The sequence below is a fragment of the Zerene cesonia genome, chromosome 4 (assembly GCF_012273895.1).
Source record: "Zerene cesonia ecotype Mississippi chromosome 4, Zerene_cesonia_1.1, whole genome shotgun sequence".
NCBI classification, from domain to species: domain Eukaryota; kingdom Metazoa; phylum Arthropoda; class Insecta; order Lepidoptera; family Pieridae; genus Zerene; species Zerene cesonia.
The window spans coordinates 2658616-2680313 of NC_052105.1; the positions used below are offsets into that span (position 1 = coordinate 2658616).

Consider the following 21698-nt stretch of genomic DNA (forward strand, 5'->3'; position numbering starts at 1 on the left):
AGTGTTTTATATAAAAATAACTTTTGCCATGTAAATATTTTAAAAAGTAAGTCAAAGTATACAATATTTTTGAAAATGAATTAATATTTTAGAAGATATGCAAAAGTGTTCCATATTTTTAATCTATAAATCTCTAATTAATACTAATTTTATGTATTGTTAGAGCAGAATATAAAATCACAACAGCATGAAAACAATTACTTAATTAAAATAAAAAACTGTTTAACAGAGATTGTATTACCCAGAAATTAGTAATAACAACTGTACAATTAAAATACTACACATAAATATACCTACAATACAATTATTGTATTTTCGATGCTATGCTGTATACATAAACACAGTAATAAGGTATTGTTTGAAATAGAGAATATTTAATCCATGTTGAGTTTCCAACGGACATCTTGTATTACAGGAGCAATTCTCACATGTGGTTCTGAAAAATTTTAACAATGTGATAATATGGTCTTAAAAGTAAAATAAGTAACTAAAATAATTAACGATATTATTTCTTTTATGCCCGTAAGAACTCAGGACTGTCTTTCGTTTCCTTTGATTGTGTGGGCGAAGCCGCGAGCAGAACCCTCGTGCAATATATCTACGTCAGTCTTGTAATTTTAAGGAGTAATAACAATGAGCTCCATCATTGTTATTAATGAGAGACGTTATAGATTTATACTAAAATTATTTGAAAAGTCTCATCGTGTGTGCTCCGTAAGCACCAACATGACTCTGAGAAATACAATGCTTGTGTACTAATTTCAACAATCTAATGATTGAGCAAACGCAATATTCAGGCGAAGAAAGATATAGCTAGAACAAAGTCTAATAGTCCTTAAGGGCGTTCAACAAAGATGTTAGTCGTTTAAAAAAGGTCAATTGTATGGGGGGTGAGGCGAGCCCTAGCTACATACGTTACGTTGTTAGCAGCTCGGGACACTATCTAGAGTCTAGACGCTTTCGGCTTTTACTAAAGGCATCGTACTACTGAGTGCTTTTTTTTTAATACTGTGGCGATATAATTGCTCCCGAAAACATATAAAGTACAATAACCAAATTTGTAGATACCTTTTATTTTAATCATATTTTTTATGTCATAGCGGGCAACTGAGCTGTTGGTTCGCCTGATTGTAAGTAATTAACACCGCCCACACACAGAGACTATGTGGCTGAAAAATAAAGGAAAAAGGAAAGGATTGACTATTGGAAAGAAGGAATGGCCTGGGACGGGCGAGGAAAAGGAGACAGGCCTTTGCATACTGCTTCGTATCATTTGTTTTACTTACCAGTGAAATTTGTCATTGTGTAGTTTGGGATAACACGAAACAGACTTTAAACACAAATTAGTAGCATCTTACATATATATAGTTTATAAAATAACATTTACGACGAATAATAACTTTAAATTTTTTGACTTGTACTATTAATAATTATTTATTTTATTGTGTAAAAAACCTACCTAATTGAAATAATAAACTCAATAGTAGCTGGAAATACTTACCCAAAGCGGCAATACCCTGTTTAATAACACTGCCACCTTCTGGAACATTCTGTTCAGCTGTAATCACTGCATTAGTGGCTTCTATTACGAGATTATTCGTCCATATCTGTTTGAAACTTTCCTTCATTTCTTGCATCACTCCCTCCAGAAGATACTGTAGGAAATAATGTTCATTTTAAGCTCGAAGAGTATTAGAGTACTTGAGTATTTTTTTAAACTATGCCTATTGTACATGTATTTTTCATATTTGGCCTATTACGCGAAAAGGTACTGATGCGTTCCATACTTGTAAAGAAATAATTTACTTTAACACTTATTGCACCTGTGGTATTATGGTTATCAATTATCCTATTGCTGTGTGGTGTCATTTTTATTTAGCAAACCTGAAGTATCCTGGCCTCTTCATCCTTGTACAAGCAGCAGAGTGCCAAGTTTATTTCTCTGACGTGGGGTCGAAGTTCAAATGTTGAGGAGACTAAAGAGTGCAGTGCCATAACGAGAGCGGTGTCTTCGTACTGGGATCCCTCTTTGAGAGATGCCACTTTGCGTTCATGTTTCCTTCTATTCTTGCTGGAGCGGTAGGAACGGCTTAAATAATAGTATCGTTATGATTAATATCCATTTTGTGTTTCAAAACTCATGAACACAATAATTTTACAGATAAAGACTGTAATATTAGAGAAAAGTACATAAAACATAAAACAAGGAAAGTAAACAAAAAGAAAAAACGAAGAATAAATAGAAAAATTGTCCGTACAATGTTATACTAAATAAATAATTTAAAAATATTTTACAAAGTTTCCTCTATGTACCTAACTAAATATAACAAAAAAACTCATGAATGTACCTTGATCCAGTTGATGAGCCAATAGTGCTTCCAATATCCGAATATAAATCATAATCTCTGTTGTAATAAGGAATATTATCATTGCGCGCCGGCGCATTTTTCTTTGTCACTCGCACTACTTCCAACCGATCTTTGTAGCTTTTAAAGTTTGTCAAATTCGTCTCCAATAAATCTTTGAGATTATTATATTCTTCTAGGACAGCAGGTGTAACTTCCGCGTCTACGAAAAAGAGGATTACACTTATGTTTGTTTTTTTTGAAGAAAGAAGGAAGAGTTTAAAAAGTCAAATTTTGATTATTTAGTGTGTCAATAATATTTATAAATTTCTCATGACGTCACTATTATCCATTTGTTGCAATAGCTTTGCTATAAACTTATTCAATCGAATGCCATGTGCGATGTTTTGTGGGAAAACTTACCTAACATTTCATGCATGTCGTAAGTATAACATATTCTTATTGCAGACTTGAACTCTCCATTTTCTGTTGCGTACATTATCATTTCATTTTCATTATCGCCAACCATTTCCAAGATTCTCAATGCTTCGCTGTGACGTTTCTCTTGCTTCAAAGCAGCAACGAAATCACTGAAAATATGATAATTATTAATTCAACTTTCCTTTTATTATAAGAAAAAAAAAACATTCAACAACAAACTTCACTTACTAGCAAATTTCCTTGAATTCATCTCTTGGCAAATGTTGTATCAATTTTATAGCCAATTCCCACTCCAAAGATTCTTTGTAACATTCTACAGCTTTATCAATATTATCAGCCCTTTCAAACATAATACCGGCTTCTAAGAACTGCTTCTTCAATTTCAAAAATAAGCCGAAATCATCACATATCTGTTTATAAATGTAGTCCTTTGGAGTTAACATTTTCAGTGCATCTCTGTAAAGGCTGTGGTATTTCACGAATGTTTTCAATTCATCATGTTTGCTAGGTCCACATTTTATGAGACATTCCACGGCTTTTAGGTATCTCTTCAAATTTTTATTGATCGTGAATCGTTTGTAATTCTCATCCATAGCATTCAAGTCATTTAACATAGGCATGTATTCTTTCGGGTCTTTCTGTGATCTATTGGCAACTAGTAGCACAAGATCAAAGTCGTACATGCCCAAGGCAACATCAAATAGCTTGTTAACATCCACGATGTAAAGTAAATATTTTAGGGCTTCATCTGACGATACAGGCAGCTTTGTACCATTTAACTCCTCGTTTCTTAGCTCTTTAATTATGAGCAAAGCATTCTCCAAATCTTGAATAGTATTCTGCTTTACGTATGTTGTCAACAACGGCAACACCCTAGAGGATCTATCAGGTGCTATATTTAAACGCTCCCTAACCATATTACAAATGAAGTTTATCTTCTTATCACAGTCCTTGTTACCCTTCGTATAAATATAGCTAGTAGAATACATTGTTTTGGTAGTATCTTTATTTTCCAAGTCTGTCAAGAAAAGACTAAGCCATGAGTTGTTTTTTATTGTGTCCAGGAATTTGTCAATGTTTTTAATGAAGAGTTGTGGATTGTGATCATACATTAGATTCAAATTGATCCGCTGTTTCCGCATCAAATCAAATGCTTCATAGTACTTCAGTGAATTTAAGTGTTCACCTACTATTTTAAGTGACAGAGGTCTTGGTTCAATGACTTCTAAATTTCCGCGTGGCATTTGCAAAACTGTTTTGGTGTCATTTGGTACTACAACGATTATTTTCGAGCCTCTCTCTACTCTCCTTTTGTATACATCGGCTGATTCAGTATCGTCATAATCAATAACGGCTGCCAATCCATCCTGAGTAAGTTTGGTACAAAGCAAAAAGTTCTTCATTGATGTTATGAGGAAATAGTCAGTGTGAATAAAAATGGAACCAACATTATTCATTATGACTTTATCTTGAAGATATAACAGACCCTTGTGTGTCAGACCTACAAAATACCCGAGATCTCCAATGGGTAGTACACAAAATTTGGCACAGGCAGCGGGAAATGATTCAGTAAGTTCTTCCAATCCATCTGAGTTGTATTCTATTACTTTTCCTGTTTCCAAGTGCAAATAGACCTTTGGTATTAGTGGATGAGAATGCATTCTTACAACGGCCGCAGGCAAAGCTTTTGATTTGGAAATTTTCAGCGAATCTTCCAATATTTCAAATTCAATCATTTTATAATTACTATCGTTATCTAATGCAATTACGATCAAGAGATTTTTTTTCCACCAATACCAGTTATAATATTGAAATGGAAAATCAAATTTATTCAAAACAATAGTTTTTGATATTTTATATTCGAGGGGTTTCTTTTGTACTTGCTCATAAAACGTCAACGTATTAGATGAGCAAGCTAAAAACTTATTGTACTCATCGTCTTCATTGGGTATTAAAAGAAACACAATAGAGTCAATATAATTATTTGTTTCAATTTCTAAATTTGCCATTGGAGGTGGAACAACGGAATGTCTGAAAGAGGACAACAACATTTTCTTTCCATCAATAACACCAACAACAGCATCATCCTTCTCACATTTGCCAGTACTATGATCTACATCCCAAACCCATGTGTAAGTGTAATATTTACCACTCTTAAATAGAATGTGTAACTTTTTATTATTGGACATATCAAAATCGTTGTCCCAAAAAATTTTGCTAATGGTTTGCTGTGGATTAAATGTCAAAGTTTGTTTGAGATACCAATGATAATTACTGCTTGTAAACAACAATATCTTTTGACAAATCTCTTGCAAGTCCTTGCAGACGAGAGTCAATATTTCAGAATCTTGACTCCAAAGTATGTTTTCTACCTGTATATTCTCTGAAACGGGTATTTCAAAATCACCATGTTTTAGGCCGTTTTTTTCAAAGAAGCTTACGAGGTATCGATCTGGGAGTTTTTGAGTTGTTGCAACAAAGTTTCCGCTGGGTCGCCACGCTATATTAGCCTCGAGACCCTGTTGTCTCTCACTCGTATACAGAAGCTTTCCTCCTCTGTCAAAAACTTTGAATCTTCTGGCACCCTGCAAGCTAAACCCTACAGCAAACAAGCTGCCATGATACTTCCAAGATATTAATATTTTATTATTCAGGATGGCATGTTTATCTGAAATCGAAATATTTGCTATGATATTTTGTCTTAATACACAATACCACTAATTATAGCAATACAAATAAAGAAAAAACCGATTTCTGTGTTTCATCAATAAAATTTTAAACTCAAAGTACATTTTAAACATACATTTTTACAATCATTACTTAAAAACAATTTTTAGTCAAATGTTTCTCAGGTATGTTTAGTTATATAATATTGGTCCAGCTGGGACAATGTATCAGATTTTTTTCAAAAATGATGTTAGGCATTTTCTGTGTATGATTATTGGATTAAGTGGCAGCAAAGCTGTTCAATCGTTTAATTATCATTAATAAAAAGGGTTCGGGGTTGTTAACTTACTACTAACAGGGTTCTGTAAGACATACCAACAAAAAAATCACTTTTCGCCTTAGCAGCTTCTTTGCCTTCTGAACCATGAAATTGAGTTTCTTTTTTACCCCAACCAACAGTTATAAATTCCTTTGCTCCAAATTCCTCAGAGAGTAGATTCACTTGATTTACTGTGTCATATGTACATGACATGAGTATGACCCTATAGTCTTTAGTAACTAGAGCTAACAATTCCTGATCGTGGCTCCATTCTTTAGCCTTAAACAATTAAAAAAAAAACTTAAATTTTAGTGAACTTATGAAAAATATATGACTGTTATAATCATCTGCGATATGAAAAAGCAAATTAAAAGATCGTCATATGAATAACATTTGTATTATTTTGATTATTTGAAAATGAAGATTATAAAACAAACCATTGAAAAATCAAACCAAATTCTTCGATAATTAGTCAAAACTACCCGCGCCCCGCGGTTTCACCCGCGTAAGTCTGTATCACGTAGGTATATCGGGATAAAAATTACCTATATGTTATTCCTATTATCCAGCTCTCTACATACCAAATATCATTGCAATAGGTTCAGTAGTTTTTGCGTGAAAGAGCAACAAACACATACACATCCTTACAAACTTTCGCATTTATAATATCAGTAGGATCAGTAGGATAGGATATTAGGATAAAGTGAAAAAAAAAATATTTTAAAACAAGAAACATATAAACACTAACAATGTGTTTGGGACCAAACAGGTAAGTTGTCACCAAACTTCGTAAAAAAAACCTTTTTCCCCTATTTTGACTACTTGTTGATAATGCACCGTAATTTAGAAACTGTATTGAAAATTTGCATTATTAAGAAAATTCACAAACTTATTTATATATTATTTTGACGTGAGATATTTTGTTTGAAAATTTGAAATAGAAATTGAAAAACATTCATTTCACCAAAAAAAGGTGAAAAAATAAGGTAAATATATAAAAGTATGTAGTACACTATTGTATAAACTAGCTGCGCCACGCACTTTCACCCGCGTAAGTCTGTATCCTGTTGGAATATCGGGATAAAAAGTTGCCTATGTGTGTGACAGTTGTCCAACTATTTATATACCAAATTGCATTGCAACTGATTCAGTACATTTTGTGTGAAAAAGTCAAAAACATACACACATCCTCACAAACTTTCGCATTTAGTATGTAAATATATTCTAAATTAAAAAATATATTTCTTAATAATGTCAATGTTATATATTTAAAATAATGCCTATTTCCCTTGATCATGGTATCACTATTGTATAGCTTGATGGATTTTGTTTACTCTATTTAGTCGTAATTGTAAAGGATTCCTCCTTTTCCTGACAATAACAGATACAAGTTTAAAGAATTTGTGAAATGAAAGAAATAATTAAGAAGATTGCAAGAAAAACATTTAAAACATTAACACTTATTTAAAGTTCACATGCTTTTGACAGTTTGCATGAATACAGGACAATATCTGATGTGGTCAAATTGTTTCTAAATATATATATGTATATTTAACTAGCTGTGCCCCGCGGTTTTACCTGCGGAAGTCTGTATCCCGTAGGAATATCACAATAAAATGTTACCTATGTGTTATTCCAGTTGTCCAGCTATTTACATACCAAATTTCATTGCAATCGGTTCAGTAGTTTTTGTGTGAAAGAGTAAAAAACATACACATGAACATACATCGCTCACAAACTTTCGCGTTTATAATATTAGTAGGATTTTGTTAATATGCATTTGCTGTATTATTTAACTACAAACTTAGCTTAATCCCCATTCTTCATACATTCCGTTCCAGATATTCCACAATCCTAATGCCTAAGAACAACAACTACTCTGACTACTATATTTATAAACTTTTCTGCACTTTGCTATATTTAGCTACAAATAAAAACGTATATGTCTATATATTTTTCATTCTATTAATTTCTATGATTTTTTTATCTATTTCTTTTATGAATTCAAAATAATAAATAAGTAAGTATATTAAACTTACCAAAAGGCCATCTTCACAAATACCCTTTAATTCACAATTAGCACCAGTCTCAGTCATTCCAAATAACTCCCCATTTGAGAGTCCAATACTTAAAGTATTTACCAAACTTAGATAAGTTATGCTGACGGGTACATTTCGAAGCGAGGAAATCTCTGAGAGATCCTTTGACCATTTAAGCCTTCCATCGTTACCAAAACAACGAACTATAAGGTTATGTGTGCACAAAAACAGTTCCCCTGCTGGACAGCCCCCATGATGACCGTAACAAGCGCAAGCTATTTCTTCACATAAATAATCAAGTTTTCGTGCCGAAGTACGCCACAGCTGTAGATTACGCATGTTTTTATTTTAAAATATTTACACGTTTTTTAAAAACATTAAGCAACAAGTTAAACAGCAGCCGGGGACGTGAAAATTTGATAAATCAATATTCAAATTATACGTCAAAGTGCCAATTTTAATAAAGATTGCTTTGAACGATTATGATACGAGGTATTTTGTTATCTTTTTTAATCCCTTTTAATTCTAAATCTTTTTAATTTAATGCGAATCGTAAAGAAATGGAAATAAACAAATAACAGATTAAGAGAATGTGTCCGATACTTTTAATTTTTTAGTGTTTTATTAACGTGGGTGCTCGGTGGAAAAAGATAAAAAGAGGTTACATTAAAATTGGAATTGTAAAAACAGTATTTTTTATTTAATGTCTTGTCTAATACTGTGCCTTATTATGTAATTAACTTTTCAGATATCGAACTCAGTTTATATTTTCTTCATATGAAACAAAATCGCTATGGGAACGTAGATTATAGTATTTAGGAATGATATTTTATAGAAATCCACTAGCTACTCATACATAGGCAACGTACGAGTATTAATAGTTCAGAAGTTCATCCTGTTCTTAAGGGTTTTCTGTTAAAGTTATTGTATGAATAGTAGAATTAAATATTTTAAATAGCAAAAGGTACTTTTTTTTACTATTTTATAGAATACTTGCTGGATGAGATTATTCTACTTATCATAAGAGGCTTTTGTCAAAAGAACCCCTAACTGTATATTACATTTTCTTAACTGCAAGAGAAAAAAAATCAGTTCATATTTGTACCATTTTTATCTTCATCACATACATAAATTTGGACTAAATCTGATGTGCTCATTTTCCATTTAATAAAAAAATAATTGTTAAGGGAAAATGTAGCATAAAATGAGTCTTAAGCTTTTAAGAAAATAATAAACAACATGTTTCTAGATCTATGTTTATTTATTGTAAAATATCAACATTCAAGAAAACACGATTAATCTTATACCTTAGGATAGTATGTTGTTTCGAACTTCTTCCTAGCTTTAGGATACGGCCTTAGAACTTTAGGAATATATGTGGGAAGATGCTCATCTAAACGTCTCTTATATGGACTGATACCAAATTCAAACGGTCTTCTCTTTGCCTCAAAGAAACGAGTTTGATGTTGGATTTTATATATCTTCTCCCAATGATAAATTTCTGGTAGTAAATTATGCCTAGGCCGGTTGGACATTAAATGTTTATATCGTGCTTCTAGCCAACATCGTTTATTATCATCTTCAATATCAGAAACCAATTGCTCCTCCTTTCCTAAATATGGCTTCATTTCATGTTCTCTTTCTTCTGGAGCATTTAAATAAAATTGTACTAACATTTTCAGAGTATCCTCATTAAGGTCATGCACTTTACCATCTTCAATTTTCTCATATAGTTTCATAGGTTGTGTTCCAAAACAAATATTGTGTTTTAGATTGTTATCAACTTTATCAATATTCATGGCAATTGTGTTTAATTGGTATGCATACAAAGATATAAGATGACCATTAGTGATAACTGTTTGAGTAGTTAATGGATAAGTCATGTCATTATAACTTGTAAATCCTTGGTAATTGGCTTGGCCAAGTAGCCAACCAAAGCTGGCTTTCATTGCTTGGCAATGTAATGCTTCTAAGTTGTCTTGTGGCCCATAGGATTGTTTTCTGCATAAAATGTGTCCTCTATTGTGGTATGAAAGCAAACCAAATTCATCAAGATCACCTGGCCAATATCCTGTAAATTAAAGATAATTGTGTAAATAATTGTATTCCAACTTTGAAATAATTTTAATAACAAATATAATAGAAGAATTTTGTCTGAATGAAGAGTTCTTATCTTGTAGAATCTTATCTGAAAATAATCCAAAACCTGGCAAGTCAAAGCAGAGCTTGCTGTAACCTTCATTGTACTGGGATTTACCATATTTAGGTTTGATTTAACATGCAACTGGAATCTTCATATAAGTTTAACAATTATTACCTGGTATATTTGTACCATGTCGAAATTCTACGAAGTATCCCACACTTTCGGGGACATGCTTGAATTTCGCAACTTTAAACTTTGGATTCTCTACTTCACTATAAGGGACCAAAGGCTTCAATGGTAAATGATTTCTGAGTGTTAAAATTGGTGACCCTGTAATAAACATTTCAGATTAATTACTTAGCCTCCTCTACCTCTTCGAACTCTGATGAATTAAAACTGCATGTCAGATGAACTTTTGATGAGAATTTTTTTATCTCTCATCACATATCTAGTTGTTTATTAATAATCAAAGTCAATGTGTATATTTTATACATCTACACTAATATTATAAATAGGAAAACTTTGTTTGTTTGTTTGGTTGTAATGAATAGGCTCAAAAACTACTGGACGGATTTAAAAAATTCTTTCACCATTCGAAAGCTACATTATCCACGAGTAACATAGACTATATTTTATTTTGGAAAAAAATAGGGTTCCATAACATATCTTTATTGAAACATCCCATCCAGTATACCTATAAAGCTTAAGGGTTAGTTAGTTTGTTTGATATTATTTAAACTCAAATATATAACTCTAATTGCAATAATTCAGATATTCAACTGGACAGCTGTATATTATAAAGCTGAATAGTTTGTTCATTTGTTTGTTTGAACGTGCTAATCTCAGGAACTACTGGTCCATTTTGAATTCTTTCAGTTTTGGGATGCCCTACAATTGAGGGTAAATTTAGGCTTTATATGTACCACGGGCGAAGCCGGGGCGGACAGCTAGTATAAAATATACACATTAACATATGTTATACAACACCTCATTAAAATGTTCAAAATTTTAATCAGTGATTTGTGTTTTATGTTTTTAATAGTAATTAAAATTTATGCATATCACAAAAAATACATTACATATGAACGTTGGTGAAAAATATGAATTGATTACCTATGTATTGAATTGGTCTGTCAATAGGTTCATGTAATCTCTTTTTGAGCCAAGGAAACTTGTACCTATAGTTAACAACTTTTTGTGGCACATCAGTTCCTCCCATGAACCAGAATGCCTCTACTCTTGGGTCATAATCAACCTAAAATAACATATGTTTTCAATAATGTTGCATATAATACCTGAAAGTTTTCTTGGTAAGTTGTAGCTTTTGCATAGTTTTTGTACACAATTTTTCTGTTATTGGTGTGCCTTATAATTGGCGTATCTCATTTGTAATTAGAATAATTGTCTTATTAATAGCTGTAAGGTACCTTTATGAATAAAATAAAAATAAAATAAATAAAATAATACTCAGAATTAAAAAAAAAACATTATTATATAGCATCACCAATATGATCTGCAAATATCCATAACAGTTCAATTAGTTTCTGTTTCTTTTGGTTATTTCACTTTAAATATTACTTTATATGGCACAAAAACACATTTTTTAATTAACATCAATTCAATTTCAAACTTTCATCCTAAATCTATTGATTTATTTTTCAAATTTATATATTTTATACAATAATTGAAACAAATATACCTGTGATGACAATATATGAGGCACCTTATCTGTGATATTATTTGTGATGATTCTATTTATTTGTCGTACTACATTTTTGGCTAGGGCATCTTCTTTTTGTTGTTCTTCAGATATTGCTGTTGATAAGTTAATATTCCTTCTGAAAAGTTGTGACAAAATTAATATTTGTTGAAAATTCAGTGTTATAACGAATTGAAACAATAATACATACTGAACACCTTCATTCTCAATTAAAATACAATCTTCAATATGGGATTTTATTTCTTTGACAATAGAATCTGCTAAGTCTGAAGTTTCATTGTAAATATCAGGTAGTTTGTCGATAAGCTTAAAATAAGTTCTCGTATAATACTGAACAAGTGGCATTGCGTTGTATGGTATGACATTTTCATTCAACATAACACAGGGCCAACCATAATATTTAGGCATGTTTAATCCGATTTGTTTCTCCTCAACAGTGTTGATATTTTTTATGTTTTCATAAATCGTTTCTCTGTCACGTAACTTTCTTGCTTGTAGAGACATATCCTGGATTGGAGGATAATTCGGTGTCTCTGTATATTCATTTTCGTCAGATAAGGCCACTTGGGCATACCTGCGTATTGTTATTTGTTTTATTTTAGAAAATGCTCGATGTCTACTGACGGCGAGCATTTTGGTTAAAGTTTTATGTAACAACCATTTATTGAAATAAATAATAGAGTAATTTAGGTTATCTTCTCACAACTTGATTTTCAATTCCAAAGCTGTCAAGAAACATCAGCCTCCTGAGCTTGACAGTTGACAGCGGCTATTCTGTGTTACATGTTCTCTTTAATAATACTAGAACCTACTCTGTGCGATTGCAAGTAATTTTAAGCTAATTTATGTGTATCTGTGAAGCTGATGCAACATTTTGTCACTTCTCCAAACCACCTGCCAAACGAATCTAAAATCTAACCAAATTTTATTTTGAATTAACTTGGTGAGATATTATTATAAATCATGGATGACGATATGATTTTCGATCCTTCTTTGAAGAAGAAAAAGAAGAAGAAGACAGGATTTGACATGGAAGCAGCATTAGCAGGCGAACAAGGCGAAACCACGAGTACGGAGGCGCCTGCTGAGACAGGTGACGTAGACGTACCCGAGGACGACAGCCTGGATTTAGATAATTTCGGTAAAAAGAAGAAAAAGAAAAAGAAGACTTTCTTTAATTTAGACGAATTAGAGAATGCATTACCAGAAACAAGGGAAGAAAAGCCTCCCGCGGAAGAACCAGAGCAGCAAGATGAGGAGATTATTGATGACTTGGATCTCGACATCGATTTCGCAAAGACTAAAAAAAAGAAAAAGAAGAGAAATTTAGACGAGATTGTTGCGGAAGAGGATGTAAAGGGAGATGATCAAGAGAGAGACGACGATCAAAATGGAGAATGGGTTGGAAGTGATCGCGATTATACATATGATGAGCTACTTGAGCGAGTTTTCGACATTATGCGCGAAAAGAATCCTAGTATGGTTTCTGGGAAGAAACAAAAATTCATAATGAGACCACCTCAAGTTGTTAGAATTGGAACAAAGAAAACTTCATTTGCCAATTTCACAGAAATATGCAAAACATTGCATAGACAGCCTAAACATTTATTAGATTTCTTGTTGGCCGAGTTGGGTACAAGTGGTTCAGTGGATGGTAACAGCCAACTCATTATTAAAGGTCGTTTCCAACAGAAGCAAATTGAGAATGTCTTGCGTCGGTATATTAAGGAATATGTTACATGTCATACATGTCGTTCTCCTGATACAATTCTTCAAAAGGATACTCGATTATTCTTCCTCCAATGTGAAACCTGTGGCTCTCGTTGCTCTGTGGCTAGCATCAAATCTGGTTTCCAGGCTGTCACTGGCAAAAGAGCGGCCATGCGTGCAAAGACTGCATAGAATAATAGTGCTTAGTGATAATCAATTCAAAACCTGGTTTTGGGGTACATACAGTGAACTTTTCTTGCTTTCAATTCATTTCTTGTGTAATAAAATATATCCCTTGTTGAATATCTGTTAGTTTCTCAGTTGGGTGCTTTTATGTGTTCTAAAAAGTTATGCCAATAATGTTTTATAAAAATATATACATGTCGTGTGAATTAGGATATTTATATATTACTATGTAATATAGGCAATTCATAATTTATTGAATGGATTTAATATACTTTTTCTGTTTAATTATGTTGATTTGTTTTAAATAATAGTTAAATATATACAGTGTTTGTCATTTAAATAAAAACTTGCTTGTCATTATTTCTGATAATAATTTGTAGTTCATAATGTCACAAAAATTGTTATGCTTTTTAGTATTTGCACTAAGTTATTTTATTCTTTAGTATCAAGTGTCCCATAGTATATAAAAATTGTATTAATAATTCAATTCAAATATGAGCAATGCTTAAACTTTCTAAATAAGTGTATTTATATATTGATAAATGAAAGTCTGCATGTACCCCACTGTAACCTACATATTTATATATAGCTCACTTCTGTAAAATTCACATTGGTACACAATGTTTTTAAACAGTTGTTTTATTTTCACACCTCATAAATAAAACTTCATTTGATATATTGTATAATTTGTGTAATAAAAATAAAATTCTAAAACATACAATAGTATTCAACTTTAAGTTACCCCAACAGTGTATAAATAAAAAAAAACCATCTGATCATTTCAAAAATGTGCTCAATTTTTCACTTAGTTAAAAAATATTAACTGCCACAATTAGCTTACAGCTACATATTAGAAATTATAATCTGAGTCCATCATTGTAAACAAGAACAATAATTGTTGAAGCCCTTAATTGTCTCTTATAAGTTGAGGTCCTTGTTCTCCTTTTAAATATTTGCTTAAGCTGTTGGCATATAGATCCAGCCGTTGTGTCATTGCAAACCCCCACTTATCCTTGATCTGTCTGCACATATTTAAATCAAGTTGGGCAATTAGCAAACCATCTTTGGTTCTTGACAGGCTAGGCGTCCTGGTACCATCAGGAGCTGTGATATAGCTGGACCCATAGAAATGCCCAAAATCACGATGTGCTGGTTTCCCATCTCCAGATGTGAACTCATTGGGAAATACTTCTGTCCCAACCCGATTGATTGCACATGTAAAATAACTGTTAGCTATAGCAGCATTTCTAGCTTCAACGGCCCATAGATGTTCACTCAGACCAGAAACAGTTGCTGATGGATTGAAAACTATTTCAGCTCCATTAATTCCAAACATCAACCAGTTCAAAGGGTGATGACGCCCATAACAAATGTTTATTGCTATTTTACCAAACTTAGTTTCAAAAACTGGATGACCTGTGTTGCCTTCAAAATAATATGTTGATTCATTGAAATCACCTACCCTCGGAATGTGATTCTTTCTATGGCTACCTATTACCACACCCTTTTCATTTATCACAACTGCTGTATTCCAAATGAGATCACCATGTATTTCATCACGTTCTAAGATTGGTGAAATAATCACCATACCATATTTAGCAGCATACTTCTTGAGAAACAGGGTGCTAGGCCCATCGGTAACACTTTCTGCAAATTCACACCATGGTGCTTTTTCTCTGGTACAGAAAGCAAAAGGCATACTCCAAGCTTCTTGCAAACATAAAATATTGACATTTTCATCACCTGCTGTATCAATCAGTTTGGAAATTTTGTTAAAAATGGCTTGTCTCTGTTCAATTATGGGCTGACTAGTAGAAATTGCAATTGAATGCTGTATCACACCTACTCTAACAGTACGAGGAGTTCTTGTTTCTTCTTTACGCGCTGGAAAATCATATGCTGCAATTTCAAAATCATTTTCTTCAGAAGTTTTATTACTTCCCTTTTTAAGTTCCAGGCTATGATGATCTATTCTTCCATAATGAATTCTATTAAATTCTTTCAAATCTTCGCCTGATATAGATCTATTTATTAGCTCATCAATACTTTTTAGCTCTTTATTAATAGATGCCATGACTTATGTATTGATTTTCGCGTTGTATGAAACAGTTTGAAGGAACTTACACGTTGTCTATTGATTGATTAATAACTTCAATCAATAATTTTACTTGATTAATAAAATGTTCCTATTACATACATTAAATCACGGCATCAACCATCAATTAAAACAATGAATAATTATTATTCTTACACAAATAATTGGTGTTCTTCTAGATGATACGTAATAACTATCCATATATATGACTGTTATCACTAGGTATTGCTTAAGTAAACAATGGCTGGAGTTGCATAAGATAACGAAAATGTCAGTGAATATTTGTTATATTACAGAGCCTAAGCGAACTAGCAATCGCGGAGCTTCATATACTGCGATTGCGGTATTTATCTCAGTGTGAAGGAGGCTTTATAGTGACTACAGATGCTCACTCAATAACGACATCTCTATGATTTTATATTTATTATTTATGATGTAGATTGTCATTTGAATTTTGATTTCATGGTACTTTTGTCGAAGTTGTGTCAACTGTCAAACTCGTTTGTAATTTGTAAACGATGGGTCTGTGCGAATTATTCAACAATTGGACTTGAATTGTTCTAGATTTTCATTTGTTGCCTGTTTTTATGTTTGTTTTTTTTTTGTAAAACGATAATTGCAGTGTACAAAAAATATTTGTAGTTTTTATTTCTTTTTCTTGAAATTTCGTTACCCATAAGACTACTGATACATTCACACATCATTGCTTCTCATAATTGTTAAGATTTTTCAAATCGTAACCATGATTGTTCTACCAGCTCAACCGATTGGTATACAAAGTACTGCTGGTGCGGTGCCAGTTCGAAATGAAAAAGGTAACAGTATAATTTAGAATAGTATTTTTTTTTACTATTATAGGTACCAAAAATTACAATTTTCTTTATGGTTTTATATATTGTTGTTTGTTGTATATATATTTTAATTTAACTTTCAGGTGAAATATCCATGCAAAAGGTGAAAGTTCAAAGATATATATCAGGAAAAAAGCCAGATTATGCTCAAGGAGTATCATCATCTGAAGAATCAGATGCTGAAGACTTTATAGAACAACAAAGACCAGAGAGGAGGCATATTATTGCTCCTGTTATTGGAAAAGATGACCACAGTGATTCAGAGCAAGAAGTAAGTTATTGTTAGCTGAAAAAGTTCTTTATACCATGTCATTATCCACAGTAAGTTTTAAGACTATGTGGGCGAATCTGCGGGCAACAGCTAGTGTCACTATAAAATTTTACCATTAGATTACAATCTCATATTGCATTATTTTTTGGTAGATTATAATCTATCAATGTGAAAACCATGGAATTATGAAATACATTCCATATGATGGTTTTAGTTAGGTTCAGTTTGCGATAAATTACACAGAAAGTAGAACAAAGGACAATTTACAAATAATGTAATCTTGCCATATCCAAATGAAGGCTATAATTACTTAATAACTATGTAATATATCAATGATTAAGCATATAATAATTTTAATATGTTTTGTCACCTTATAGAGTATTTTTTGAACAATGTTGTTCAATATTGATGTCATAGATTGCTTATCATAGGCACCATTGTGGAACACATCAAACATCTTTTTTAATCCTCCTTACTAATATTATACATCCAATGTAACTCTGTGTCTGTTGCTTCTTTATGTCTAAGCCACTGAATCAATTTGGATGAAATTTGGTACCAAGATAGCTTGAGACCTGTAAAGGATATAGAATAGATTATATCCCGAAAATCCCGAAGGAATAGGTACTATTCAGGTTTTTCTATGACTACGCGGGTGAAGCGGCGGGCGTAAAGCTAGTATTTAATTTTTAATTCCAATTACAGGTTGATGACCCTCGGTTGCGCCGTCTTCGTATGGCAGTGCAGTCGCCTCCGCGACGTTCGGAGCACAAACCGGAGATTATCGACGCCGAACCTGAAGAGCCTGAACCAGAATCCAGTGAAGATGAGGCTCGGCATAGTTCCGAGAGTGAAGACGAACTGGATGAAGAAGAGATTGAGCGACGTAGGCAGGCTGTTAAAGCTAAATTGGCTGCAAGGTATTTAACTCTTTAATTTGTTATTATTACTATTAGCTAAGGAAATCTCTATATATTTGGAGCTAAAAAAAAACATATTGATACCCGACATGGTCAGCATCAAACACTGTGGCCGAGATGCTATGCTATATATTGATGAGAATTTAACATATTCCAGAGAGGCAGAGAAGGAGGTTTTAGGGCGGGATGATGAGGAAGAAATGTTGGATGGCGATAAAGAGGAGAGTGGCTCTTCAGACACAGATTACACTGACAGTGAAGAGGAAACTGGTGAGGCTTATGACCTTATATCAGCATTAGTTTTATTTGAATTTATCGATACAATTTCAATTGTTGGTCCTTTTTAAAATGGTGCACCAAAAAAGGGAAACCTAATGAAATTTTTTGTGTTAACGAGCGCCGGCCTCATCAGCATATAATATATTTCAAAAAAGACATATACAAAAAATTTATAAATCATGTTTAAAATCAGTTTCAAAGTCTTTAATTTCCAAGAGAGAGAAAGGTTTTAGGAAACATTCTTCTCTTTTTAAATTATTCTGCTAATTACATTTAATGATGTTTTAAATATTTTAAGTCTGTTTTTTGTTGTGGTGTTATGTGCCATTGTTGGAAATAAATTCAATTTTTTGGTCAAGCGGAAAACCTCTAAAATGATTAAACAATATGAATTATTCTAAAAATGATCAGTTTGAAATGAAATAAGTATTATATATAAAATAAGTATAAATAGTTTAATAAAAGTCACATGGTCTAGGGCCAAGAGTAAAGCCAGTATTCGTAAGAGCGTCAGAAAGGATGACAGTAGCCGAGCGGGAAAGGAAAGTGAAACAACAGAAGAAGGAAGAAGTGGAAGCGAGAAGGGAAAAGGAGGAGAAAAGAAGGGAGGCGTTGAAGCTAGTTGAGGAGACTATACGTGCGGAGCAGAAGAATACTCAGGTAGTTTCATGAATCATAATGAATTCAAATGTTATATGAAATGGTATTTCGTGTTTTATATAGCGTTACGTAATAGATTCTCAGTATAGATAAAAGTGATGGAACAAGGCGAATATTGCAGTTTTTGTGTGTTCGAAAATTGTTCATAAATTATAATTTTATCACTGTGGCAATGAAAACAATTTTTTGTATATATTTGATTGATATAAAATTGATATTAAACATATATTGTATGTATCTTTGTTATTACTACCAATATGCAAATAGAAAGAAATTCGATTACTGTGGCGGGATCACTGGTGGCCGAGAGGCTGGGCGTTGCTACGGTTTGGCAAAAAGACGCGGGTTTGAATCCCGCCTCGTGATTATATAGTCCATAAATAAAATAGATAATAGATATTATAGTATTTTGTTAATTTATTATTAAAGGCAGAACAAAAGGAAGCGAATATAAACGACGTATGCACTGACGACGAGAATGACGAGCTGGAGTACGAAGCTTGGAAGCTGCGCGAAATGAAGAGGATAAAGCGGGACAAGGAAGAACGAGAGGCGTGAGTTGTTTTTATTTTGTACTAGGCGTTGGTGTTTTTTTTACAAGATGAGGAAGTAGGGACGGCCCTTGTGTATGAATCCTCCTCTCTGTACTGATTCTAATCAAATTCGCACAGCGTGTACAGTTTAATCCAACTTAAAAGATATGATAGTTTATATTATATGGAGCCGGGGCGTGCAGCTAGTTGTTAATAGAAATGCACAGTAATCGCAACGAAAGAAAAGTCACGAATATTTAGCATAATTTATTAGTTCAACATCCTTCACCTCTGTATCTTGCATAGAAATTATTCCACAAAACAAAAAAAAAAAGAAAAAAAAGTAAAAAAAAAAATAATAATGTCACGTCTCGTTGCAGCGTGGAGAAGGAGTGGCTGCAAACGGAGCGCTTGCGCAACATGACCGACGACGAGCGGCGCGTCGAGCAGCGGCTCAACCCCAAGCTGATCACCAACAAGCCGGTCAAGGGCAAATACAAGTTCCTGCAGAAGTACTACCACAGGTACGGACGTGTGTTGGAGATATGCTATATGTTGTATAGATATATATAGTGTTAAAGAGAACAAAATTTGTAAATAGGTGACAAATTGCCTTTTTTACAAATCAACAAATTCAACAAATCTTACTAAAGAATAGGAAAACATTATCACTATATTATAAACGCGATAGTATGTATTTATGGATGGATGGATGTTTGTATTCTTTCACGTTAAAACTACTGTATTGTATTTTCTTGTGTTTGATTTTACGCGAGTATTATACATTTAGAAATTAAAAACCTTGCAACGGATTTTAAACGCGATTTATTCATTATATTATCAATCGACGTTTCGAACACTTCAACGAGCGTCTCCCCGTGACCACGCTGGGTTAATAATATAATGAATAAATCGCGTTTAAAATCCGTTAAAAAGTTTTTAATTTCTAAACTACTGTATTGATTTTTATGAAACTCACAATAATATAGCTTATTCATCAGAATAAGGCATGTGCTATATAAATACATGCTTTTGCCCGTGGGTTCGTCCGCGTCGCGCATCGAATAGCTTTATATAATTATGAATTTACTATATCTAAATATGTTCCGTTAAGGTTATCCGTTAGTTAAAATGACATACATTATTTGTCATTTTAACTGACGGATAGAAAATATGCATCAAGTGTCAAATTGGCTATCTGGTACACAGCAAGTGAAACCGGCTGTATTGAGTAATTAGATATTTATACATTTTTTTTATATTTTCAGAGGTGCATTTTATTTGGACAAAGAGGAGGATGTTTTCAAACAAGATTTCTCTGGAGCGACACTGGACGATCACTTTGATAAGACTGTTTTGCCGAAGGTAATGCAATAAAAAAATATGTAATTTTTAGGGTCTAAAAACCGCGATGATATCACTTCCATAAGATAATCACCTAAAATAGTGTATTAATAATACGTGAAATAAGTTTGTTTGTTTCTTTTATAAAATTTGTAAGAAATCGTCGCTTAAACTGATCCTAATCATTTAGCTTTTTCACAAAAAAAAAAAATAAATAAATAATTTTCTCGTTCAGGTGATGCAAGTAAAGAAATTCGGTCGCTCCGGTCGCACAAAGTACACGCACCTGGTAGACCAAGATACCACCGAGTTCGACTCGGCTTGGAACAATGAAAGCGCGGCCGCGCGCTTAGCTAACTTCAGAGGAGGCATGAAACAGGTGTTCGAGAAACCATCAGCGAAAAGGAAACATGCTGTATAATACAAAGAGTTTCACAATAGGAACATGCTGTATAAAAGAAAATAAGAGTTTTAAAGGAACATTCTGTATACTGTTTGAGAATGTGGTAATAGACAATTACTTTTAAAAAAGGAACACCTGTGTTAGAACGTTGAAAAAAAAATGGAAATAGCATAATGGAATACGATAGAAGGTTCACAGTGAAGTGTTCAAGTAAATAATAATGAAGATAGTGTAATTTTTGTAAAGTCACAGTAAAAATGAAATTATAAAAAGATTTTGTGTTAAAAAAATGGTTGAAGTTAATGTCATTATTTTTAGTACGATATAAAATAAAGTATAAGCTAAACTGTATGCTATCAGAATTGGAAAATGTTTAGAATTAAAACTAATTTTAATATGTTCAAAAAGTGTTCAATATAAGAAATTAAAATATCGATGACTTATTTGTTCTTTTATTTTACTCAAAAGAAGTCCAATAAATTTATTTGATGTTAATACAATTTATGTGTTTCTAATTTGTAACATAAAATAGGAAAATAGGATAGGCCTACTTTCCTATTCCTACGAATATTAAAAAATTCGAAAGTTTGTAAGGATGTGTGTGTTTTTGTTGCTCTTTCACGCAAAACTACTGAACCGATTGCCGACCGATTGATTTGAAATTTGGTATGTAGACAGCTGGACGACTGGAATAACATATAGGCAACTTTTTATCCCGATATTCCTACGGGACATAGACTGACACGTGTGAAACCGCGGGGCGCAGCTAGTT

At 32.7% G+C, this 21698-nt stretch overlaps 5 protein-coding genes across 5 annotated transcripts; 2 read left to right on the forward strand and 3 right to left on the reverse strand.

Annotated features, from left to right (window-relative positions):
- Nucleotides 1–114: 114 nt before the first annotated feature.
- LOC119839648 (putative elongator complex protein 1) lies at nucleotides 115–8231 on the reverse strand. Its single transcript, XM_038366046.1, has 8 exons — nucleotides 7812–8231; nucleotides 5829–6051; nucleotides 3015–5454; nucleotides 2769–2935; nucleotides 2349–2568; nucleotides 1885–2089; nucleotides 1502–1655; nucleotides 115–436 (listed from the first exon to the last, which is right to left on the reverse strand). Exons 1-8 carry the CDS (start codon nucleotides 8148–8150, stop codon nucleotides 375–377), a joined length of 3810 nt encoding a protein of 1269 aa, XP_038221974.1. The 5' UTR covers nucleotides 8151–8231; the 3' UTR covers nucleotides 115–374.
- An 822-nt stretch (nucleotides 8232–9053) lies between these two features.
- LOC119839643 (28S ribosomal protein S30, mitochondrial) lies at nucleotides 9054–12415 on the reverse strand. Its single transcript, XM_038366042.1, has 5 exons — nucleotides 11865–12415; nucleotides 11654–11792; nucleotides 11068–11209; nucleotides 10129–10284; nucleotides 9054–9882 (listed from the first exon to the last, which is right to left on the reverse strand). Exons 1-5 carry the CDS (start codon nucleotides 12305–12307, stop codon nucleotides 9113–9115), a joined length of 1650 nt encoding a protein of 549 aa, XP_038221970.1. The 5' UTR covers nucleotides 12308–12415; the 3' UTR covers nucleotides 9054–9112.
- A 108-nt stretch (nucleotides 12416–12523) lies between these two features.
- LOC119839733 (eukaryotic translation initiation factor 2 subunit 2-like) lies at nucleotides 12524–14199 on the forward strand. The gene has a single exon (XM_038366168.1). It carries the CDS (start codon nucleotides 12638–12640, stop codon nucleotides 13574–13576), a length of 939 nt encoding a protein of 312 aa, XP_038222096.1. The 5' UTR covers nucleotides 12524–12637; the 3' UTR covers nucleotides 13577–14199.
- Nucleotides 14200–14249: 50 nt separating this feature from the next.
- Nucleotides 14250–16050, reverse strand: LOC119839732 (beta-ureidopropionase-like). Its single transcript, XM_038366167.1, has one exon. It carries the CDS (start codon nucleotides 15642–15644, stop codon nucleotides 14478–14480), a length of 1167 nt encoding a protein of 388 aa, XP_038222095.1. The 5' UTR covers nucleotides 15645–16050; the 3' UTR covers nucleotides 14250–14477.
- An 81-nt stretch (nucleotides 16051–16131) lies between these two features.
- LOC119839731 (microfibrillar-associated protein 1-like) lies at nucleotides 16132–21188 on the forward strand. The gene is made up of 9 exons (XM_038366166.1): nucleotides 16132–16480; nucleotides 16600–16787; nucleotides 17493–17707; nucleotides 17865–17977; nucleotides 18465–18646; nucleotides 19076–19200; nucleotides 19560–19703; nucleotides 20448–20544; nucleotides 20759–21188. Exons 1-9 carry the CDS (start codon nucleotides 16408–16410, stop codon nucleotides 20942–20944), a joined length of 1323 nt encoding a protein of 440 aa, XP_038222094.1. The 5' UTR covers nucleotides 16132–16407; the 3' UTR covers nucleotides 20945–21188.
- The last annotated feature ends 510 nt before the right edge of the window (nucleotides 21189–21698 follow it).